Genomic DNA, 9,581 nt, shown 5'->3' with positions numbered 1-9,581 from the left:
AAGCAGCGCTTCGCCGTGCTTCTTGGTTTCAATTTCTCTCAAAGTCCTAGAAGAGAGATGCCACGCAGCATCTGGTCTCCAAGCATGAGCCATAAATATTGCTTTCCTTTCATCCACATGTATATGCAGCAGGGAATGAGGTTTCCTTCTCCATCAGTAATTGCCAAATGGTGACAATCCCAGCTCTCGACGGAAGGAACTGGGTAACATACTTTGTTTAACGCAGCACATCTAGGACATGGACTGTGTTTGCAAACTCCAGGAGAAGGAAGCAGCGCTTCGCCGTGCTTCTTGGTTTCAATTTCTCTCAAAGTCCTAGAAGAGAGATGCCACGCAGCATCTGGTCTCCAAGCATGAGCCATAAATATTGCTTTCCTTTCATCCACATGTATATGCAGCAGGGAATGAGGTTTCCTTCTCCATCAGTAATTGCCAAATGGTGACAATCCCAGCTCTCGACGGAAGGAACTGGGTAACATACTTTGTTTAACGCAGCACATCTAGGACATGGACTGTGTTTGCAAACTCCAGGAGAAGGAAATCTCACAGGCAGCAGCCTGACTATTTATTTTCATCACAATCCTGCAAAACCGAGACAGGCAAAGTTTGTCAGTTTTGCCTGCCACGGAGTTGGCAGTGTGACAACAGCGTTTCCAGTGGGCGTGCCACGAAATGGGGGTACCGGAAACCACGGCTATGATTGTGTGCAGAGAGAGTGGCACCCCAGGGAGCACCCCCCCTCCCCACCTCCTTTTATTAACAGAACAGCCTAATGACTTCTCAGACCCGTGACTTGCTGTTTACTGGGGGCCAGCAGCAGTTAAGTGGTAACCTCCGCCCCCCACCTTTTGTATTTTGTTAGGATTCTGTAAAATTCTTCCCCATGGACACACACGAAGGGAAATCGTCAGTGCAAGCAATCAGAATTTTTAAATACTTTCAAGTTAATCATTAGAGTAAGGTGAACAGGTCAGTTTTCCAGCTTCTCCCACTTCCTTTATCGCAGCGCACTGAGCCTTGGCCCCCACAGTCATTTATTAATGGGGCGTGTGGTGTATATCAATGTTTCCTCAACAGTATGACACTGCCCAGCGAGGCAGAAAGTAGAAAGGGCTGCTCTAATTAGTATGCTTCCTTAAAGGACGCTGTCACCATTGACCTATTAAACTGCAAAACAAACTTCTCTTCAGTTGAACTTAACCCCGAGTTTCCCTGTGGTGGGCTTAGGTTGACAGAATTCCTGTGACCCCACGCCTCACATACCCCCAGCGACCGAAAGGTGAAACAGAAGAGCGTCTGTTCCCCTAAATTCGGAAAACACTGTAGTCCAAAGGACATCTTTCCAAGGTAGAAGATAGGGCCTTCGAGGTTGTGCCATGACCCTGCATGGACCCTCAGTCTGGCCTCTCCTGTGCGTCCTGCCTTCCCTGAGGGTCCTGGGCCTTCTCAGTGGTTCTCTGTAGAGTAGCACCGGCTGGCTCTCTGGGACCCTCTGTGATAGGGAAGAGGGCTGAGGGGACAAACTGAAGTTCTGGTAACCTGACAAACATGTTAACTGCCCTATTAGTTTTTTCTCTTGCCAGAGTTAATTAAAAGCCCTCTGAAGTTGCGAGAGAACTTACCTCATCTCTTCTGTCTTCTTGCCTATCAAAAGAGCTAGGGATCATTGAAAAACTGAAAGTTGACAACAGCTCTGGAGACAATAGAAAGGTCTACACCAGATTCCAAAGTGGGGTAATTTACCCCTGGATGCTGGATGTTGAAGGTCAGCAATGGCTTCTTGAACACATGCGGTTGGTGTATGAGTTCAAGGGCCAGCCATCCAGTGGGGTGTGCTGTGGTCAGAGCACAGATGGGCAGATCCTGAACCAGGAAGACCCATAGCCACCACCATCTGAACCAGTTCGTGTCAGACCACAGGACTTACTGAGAGAGGGGGTCTGCTCTGGTTTTGAGTTCCACAGTCAGCCCAGAGTCCTTCCCAAATCATCTCGGTTTCTTATTTTACTGTTGTCTGAGTCATGAATCTGTCTCCCAGTGTTTGAGGATAATGGACCTTCTTGGAGGGGTTCTGTTCATTGTCACCTTCTAGCTAAGCCCATGGTTAGAGCAGTTCATGAGGCCTTGCGTGTGTGCCAAGTCCAAGGCCAAGTCTGGCTTTGAGGTGTTCACCCAGTAGTGGGACCCACCGCTCTGATAATTTGATCCAACTGCTCTGCAGGTTTCAGATTCTTCAGGCATATTTACAAGCAGCCAATTGGACCCCTAAACTTTCATCTAGTCTGACTTTGCTGAAGCCGTCACAGACTTGAGCTGAGTCTTAAGGTTTCATTTTTGAGGATTCTTATCAATATCATAAACTCGGTAGGCATAGAATACTCATATACTGTCTGGGTTGTGATCAGACCCATCAAAGCCTATTAATGCTCTCCCAGAAAATGATGAGAAACCCTGCATTTCCCAGCCAGCTCCCCTGGTGTATCTTCAAACACCCCTAGAGCAGCTGAGGGTCGATTCGTGACCCGGGATTGTAAGGGCTTGAGTACCTCCACTTATTGGACTGAAGGACCTGTCTGAGAGTAAGCTAGTTAACATCCTAAAAAGAAGTTCTGAATACCAGATTCCAAAATTAAATCCTTGTGCATATACGGTGCTAATGATTCAAATGCGGGCAAGATAGGTTCCTCGAGTGCAGCTGGGCTCGGCACACAGCGGCTATAAATTTGTTTTAAGTTCAGAATATTGTTTCCTGCTATTTTTAAGAGTCAAGAAGGGATTTAGCCAGATTATTCCCAATGAATTTAATGAGAATTGTGCAGTCACAGGGCCTGGGTAATATTCAGAAGACTGAAAGGTCACTAGTCCTATATACTTACTTCATTCGTCGGTTTGCTTTTTTCTATTTCTTTCTCCTCTTTGCTCTTCTGCTTCTCTCCTTCTTTCTTCTTTCTGTCTCTTTTTCTTTCTTTCTCCTCCCTGTAAATGTGTGATGTTTTATGTGTCTCGTAGCCTTTCTGGCCAGGCCTGAACTGTCAACATCTTCTCACTCCACACCCCTCCCCGACCATATGCATGGATTAAAAAAAAAGAAGAAGAATATTTCTTCTAAATTAACAAGCTTGCCATAGATTATATGGCCAGCACAAGAAGATGAAAGGGCAGTAAAATACAAAAGGTTAGAGCAGATCCCCTTGTTAAAGTCACAGAATCTGAGAAAACACGAGAAGGTCAATGTGGACGGTCGCTCAGGGCAGCTGCAGAAATGCTTGAACCCTCCTCTCAAACAAGGCTGTCCTATGTCCTAGTCATTAGCAACACACCCAAACTCCTAGATTTTATGATATCACCAGAATATTTAGAGCCAAAATAATGCATGGTGTGGTTTCTGTACTATACAATAAATTTAATGTATTCACCAGAAATACAACCAGAAATGTGTGTGCTGTAATGGCTCACTGCCCTCCTGCCTATGCACGTCTTATAAACTGCATTTAAGGAGGAAACCCAAAACCACATACGTATTAACATTTTCCAATATTAACATTTCCTAACAGGAGATTATGCAACAGTACATTCCAGGTTCCTGGGTGTTGACATCCAAGGTCGCTCAACCATTCAGTCACTGTTCCATAGACTGTAGTTCATCTGCATAATTCAATCTTGCTGCGTGAAAGAGTGGTAAATTTTGGAGAGGGTTTCTCATGCTTTAAGAAGCCCTATTTTGTGGTTATGATAGACGAGACATGAAATATATCTCTCCAGTGACACCATAGCTGTGAAATACAACCCTTCTGCACTCACAGAAAGTATGCCCCTTAGCACATCATGGGGCTGGCCCAGAGTGGCTTTCCCCAACTGACTCTGCTCACCCTTTGGGAGGTCGTACTGTTCCTGGAACCCATCCTGCTCCGTTTTGACAATGCATAGGGTGCATTCCTTCCAAAATTCCACATTAGCATTTGCAAAAGGTTCCTTGGAAAAGAAACATGCAAAGTAAATCATCCTTTATCTATTAAATAAATCTTCCCACAAAAATCCCTCCCACCATTGTTAACGTGGGAGAGGGGGCGATGGTGGCCAGGCTCCCAGAAGAAGACAAGCAAGCCCTGTCGTGTTAAACACGGACAAAGTTAAAGAACAGATCAAAACAAGATCTGATCTGAGCCTGACCCTAATACAGCATTACGATACCTATACTTCCCTTATTGTACATACGAATGGTTTTGAGACATGTTCAAGATCAACTGGCAAGATGCCCTAGGCACCTTTCTCTCTGTTTCAATGCTGCCATCTTGTGGACTACCTAAACTCAATGAGAAGCAGTGACCTCCCTTCATTAGAGAAAATAGTCCCTTTGTGTGTTTAATTTCATTTGGGGGGAGGAGTAGTACTGACCAAAGCATGAGAACTTTTATCTTTAGGATTATTTTAATTATTAGCTTCAGTTTACTGAAAACACATTCCAAGCCACAATGATTTCATTTCTTTCATACTTAAAAAGTTAAGCTACTTAAAAAAAAAAAAAAAAGCGAGGGAGAGTAAAAAATAAAGCTACAGAGCCTTAAAAAACACAACAATTCAAATAACACCTTGTAGAACGCAAGAGACAAATAATTCCGGAGAATCCATTCATACTTTCTTTTCAAATTCCAAAGGAGACTTTTTTTTTTTTTAACATTAAAAGAAATGTTTAAGGGGGCAGCTCTTTAAAAATGCTTGGGCTCTAGGCGAACCTGCACAGAGGTTTTAATTTACATCGAATTTTAAAATTCACTAAAAAGGCAGAAACTTACCCTTAAAATTAATTGACCTGATACAAAGCACAGAAGACTAAATAACCTTAAGAAATGCTTCAGAGATTTGACGTAAAGACCAGAAGCATTACCCAGTGTGGTGAGAATACAGATAGCCTCCGGAATGAGGTGTCCAGCCAAGTCACATTTCTAGACTTTTGAGGTTCATGAGTCAACGGTACTCAAGATACTTCTCGTTGGTGGATATCGATGTATATGATTCATCCTCAAGAACAGAATATCTTTCATATTAAATATCGTGGGCATAGGAAGAATGCTATACATGTAACATGTCTGCCTTGGAAAGTAACCTTCCCGGAAATTTTATGTAAAACCAATTTGACAGGCAGTCCATAATCTTTTTAAAGCTGGATTTAAACCAAAAAAAAAAAAAAAAAAAAAAATCCGAAACGTGATTTTGCAAACATTTTGACATCACCATGGGTCTTTTGAGTTTCCTGGTAGTCCTGGGTTTTGTGGTTTTCCCAGAATTTTCAACCAGACGTTAAGTTATATAAATTGTGCCTTTCGTGAACAAATTAAGGGCCTTGCTGACCTCAATGATTAAATTTGCCTTTCTCTGCTTGTCTCTATTTTTCCTTTCCACCCACTGCAGAGTTTCCAACATATGGTTTTAACTGTGAATTTGGCTGGGGTTCTCACAAGACATTCTGTCACTGGGAACACGACAATCGCGTGCAGCTCAAGTGGAGTGTGCTGACCAGCAAAACCGGACCCATCCAGGATCACACAGGTAACGCGGAGTTCACTGCGGCCTCGGTTTCTCTGAAAGAGAGAAGGCATCTCTGTGGGGGGTTTCTGGGCTCTGTGAGATGAGGGGTGTTAGAAAACACTCCCGAGCATTCACTCGTGCTTTCATTTCCTGGAATTACTGAGATCTCCTTTCCTAGAAGAGACGGTCTTATTCCGGGTAACAGACAAGGATGATTAGATCTGGCAGCGGATGGCCTCTTGGAAAAATAGCACAGTAGGCAAAGATGTGTGACTAAGTACCTGTTTTATACTCTTCCTGCACCATTTTCATGGAAATTCCGAATACATTCAAAAGCAGAGAAGACTTAGTGACCTGAACCCTCTACGCATATCACCCAACTTCAACAGGCACCGAATCACAGGACTGTTATTTTATCTTGAGCACCCCTAGCTCTGGATTATTTTGAAGCAAATCCAGGCATGTGCCATATCATTTGTTTTGCAGCTAAAGAAACAATTTGTGAGGCTTGTGCCCCCTCTCTCTTGACCCTTGCAGTGGAAGTGGAACAAAGTGGAGCGGAATTCTTTTTCTTTTGAGGAAGAATGTAAATCTGGCCCGTTTTTTTCAGAGCAGGTGGAAACCTCACCCTGCCCCGCCCCGTCTCCTGTCTTACTTTCCTGCTAGGATTACTTAGCGGCAGAGGGATGGCCTGGGGTGGGGGGCAGTCACTAGAGGCTGATAGACACTCCAGTGAACTCTTTGTCTACCGCTATCTTGCTTTCCCTTTAGTCATTTTGTCATCCAGCTTGAGATGCTGCCTGAAGATTGGGCGGTTGTCCTCACAACGCCCACACGTACCCAGGCTCCCACACGCTCACCACAAACACTCAACCATCGCCCTTCCCTCTGACTCAGTGGAACTTACAGGACTGTTGGCTCGAGAGGTGGCTTCCCAAACGATACCCCGGAGGGCCGTTTGCTGATGCTGAGAAATCTCATTAAGCAAAATTCCTCCATGCTGGGGCTTTGGATGAGTGGGTCAGTGGGCCAGCGGATGGGCAGAGGGTACTTCATGCCTTTCCCATTTTGTCATTCACTTTTCTTTTCCCCCAGTGAATATAACCATTAAGTAGGTTGAATTGGCCTCCTTCCACCACAGCCACCTCTTTGCCTAATGAGAATGACAAGGAAATTGGATAAAATTGGACTCCTTCAATTCTGAGACACTTTCAATTGAATCTTAAGACAAGCAGTTTTAGAAAACTTAAAATACTTTGACTGTAAATGGCACTGTACATATAAATGGCATCAAATTAACCAAATGCAATTAGCCAAAATGAAGGCAGTAATGGTGGAAAAATTGATGCAAAGTGAAGCAAAATGGCTCAGTAGGATCTGACATTCAAAGGAGGTTAAAAGCTATGTTAGCCAGAGACAAAAGCTAAAAGGCTCGCAGAAGTAAAGTGCTAATTGAGAAAATGAAGACAGAGTTCCTGACCCAGAACTGTGATAAAACCTCTGAAAGGAAGAATATCAACGCTTTATGAGTTGAAGTATCAGAAAAGGAGGGCTTGTCTTAGAGGAGCAGCTGAGAAGTGTGATTCCTTCAGAAGCATTTGTCTCTTTTGTTCTCCCAGACACCCAGATTTACTTGGCTGTGGTGCCAGGTCTGCTCTGATGAGAAAAAGCCTCCCACGGCCCTGGAAACACGAGCATTTGCTGAGAGAGGGGTTGAGCCCTACATCTGAAAGGCAGGGACTTGTTAACGTAAAGAAACTAGATAAAAAGGGCCTCTTACATACACACAGATGGACGTTAGACCGTGTTCCACATTTTGCAGATCAGACATGGAGCTTTCTTTAAATTAACACGATCTAGGTAAAATATCCTGCATTGGAATTTATTGGAAGGAATCCCACTTGGTTTTCTGCATTTGACTTGTAAGAGGGAAGCTATGCACCTCCTTCCAGAGGATTCCTGAAACCCAGCATCTTCCCTGGTTCATTGAACAAGTGTTCTTTGAGGAGCCCTATTACTTGGTACATGCTGAACTGGACATGTGGAAATAAAGGAGGGTTGGGGGGCGGCAGCTCTGGGGAGCTCACAGTCTGGTTACAGGTGGGAAATGATTACCATGCAGGGGGTGGGGGTCCCAGGTGGAGGTGAGTGGCGATGGGAAAGAGAACATGGCAGCTCAGAGAAAGCAATTGTGTCCCAGAGAGTCTGGGCTAGGAATGGCATGTGTGGACATGGAGGAGGGATGGCTGGGGGTGTACAGCTATATGGGGCAGGGGGTGGTGTAGCCTCGGGTGCCGTGTGAAAAAGTGTGGCTAGGCTAAGGGTAGTGGGGAGACGCCAACAAACTTCGAGCCGAGGAGTGACATGAGCGTGTTTTTCAAAGACCGCAGTGGTGTCACGGCGGAGGCCAGGAGAGATTTCCCAGGCAGTCTTCCTCCCTCTATCCAAGACTGGTTTCCTCCTCCTTTCTACCACCTCTTCTCCGATGAGCCAAAATAAACGTCATGGGATCCCTCGATGTGCCCTCTATTTGCAGCATCTCCAACTTCAGGATTTTTCCCTAAGAATGGGGGACCGGGACGCTACTCGCCTCAGTGAGATAGCGCTGTCACATGGTTAAGGAACCACCACTTGGTAAAATAGTGGGAGAAAGCAAACCCCAAGAGCATCTGGGTCCTCGTGGCCACGAGGGGGCGCTCTGTAAAGACCGTGTCAAACATGCTGCTGGAGCTGTGAATTTTATTTCCACCCTCCTTTCATTATTCCACCCATTGGTTTTCTTTCTTTTTTTTTTTTTTTTAAGATATTATTTATTTATTTGACAGAGAGAGATCACAAGTAGGCAGAGAGGCAGTGAGAGAGAGAGGAGGAAGCAGGCTTCGTGCTGAGCAGAGAGCCCGATGCAGGGCTTGATTTCAGAACGCTGGGATCATGACCTGAGCGGAAGGCATAGGCTCCAACCCACTGAGCCACCCAGGCGCCCCCCCCAACCCCCTGTTGGTTTCCTGAAGAGGGTTTTGGTGCAATCTCACGTATGCAGCCAGGGGAGGGAAGCAAGTTGCCTGCTGACACCCCCACTTCCTCCCGGACACCGTGGACACAGGCAAGAAGATACAAGGACGAGCCCACATGTGCATGGGGAAAAAGGATCTCACAAACATGCAAACCCCTTGGGCAGCAAACAAAACATCCCGCTGCCCACTGAGGCCCGAACATCACATTCACACTTACCTCAGGTGAGGCATTACAGTAGGCATTTCTATTTACAGAGCAAACAGTGAAACATGAGTTGTGTGTGTAGACCAGGTGGTGGCAGGAGGAAATGTTCCCACCGGGGGTAATTAAAAGCAAAGCCAAGAGTAAGTCCTTGCAGCTCGGTAAGGATCTATGTCGCCAAAATGGCACATTCTAATAAGCCTTAAAAATGCAACCTTGCCTCTCCTTGAACCAGAAGCCCACATCAAACAGGAGTGAGACTTGTAGCTGAGAGTCAAACACTCAGGAGTATGTAAGGAATTTATAAGCCATTAAAATATGCTAGGGAAAAAACACGTGAATTTGTGGGGAAAAAGGAAATCACTAGCTGATTTGGAAAAACTGCAATGTTAGTACTATCAGGCAGTTATAGTAACCAAAGTATCATCACCCAGCTCACATGATAAATAAGAAAACATCTAAATTATTCCATGTCGTGTCTGTGTTCGGATCCGTGCTGCTGAAACTATTTAAAATTTTGCCTGAAAAATAGTTCTGCCCTCTGCTTTCAATGTGCTTGCGACGAGGCAAATGCCAATGAGAGTCCTTGCCCATGGCCATGGGACGATGCTTTCCAAATCCAGACTGCCCGAGTTGGTGTTGTTTCACAGTCCTTCCCCATCCAGCACCCACTCAGGGAAGCTTGGAGCGCAACGTTAGGTGCCAAAGAGGTTCCTCCAAAACCGCACACCCTTCTCTTCCCACTGCATATTTGTGTTCTTGGTGCTCAGCCCCGGAGAGAAGGTTGGAGTCATGAACTTGAAAGAAGAGATGAAGAAGTCGTTAACGTGGCCACTCTC

The 9,581-nt window shown here is 45.2% G+C and overlaps 1 protein-coding gene across 4 annotated transcripts in view; it reads left to right on the top strand.

Moving 5' to 3' along the window:
* Positions 1 to 9,581, top strand: part of LOC111155526 (neuropilin 1) — a 137,367-nt gene that overhangs the window by 119,465 nt on the left and 8,321 nt on the right. For all 4 annotated transcript variants that reach the window (XM_022515691.1, XM_022515693.1, XM_022515690.1 and 1 more), the window contains exon 13: positions 5,410 to 5,547. In XM_022515691.1, the coding sequence (XP_022371399.1) occupies positions 5,410 to 5,547 (138 nt within the window). The remainder of the gene's footprint in view (positions 1 to 5,409; positions 5,548 to 9,581) is intronic.

This window comes from Enhydra lutris, unplaced genomic scaffold (genome assembly GCF_002288905.1).
Source record: "Enhydra lutris kenyoni isolate GAN:26980312 unplaced genomic scaffold, ASM228890v2 scaffoldscaffold42, whole genome shotgun sequence".
NCBI lineage: Eukaryota > Metazoa > Chordata > Mammalia > Carnivora > Mustelidae > Enhydra > Enhydra lutris.
Note: the sequence above shows the minus strand (reverse complement) of the source record. Positions and strands in the feature narration are given on the sequence as shown.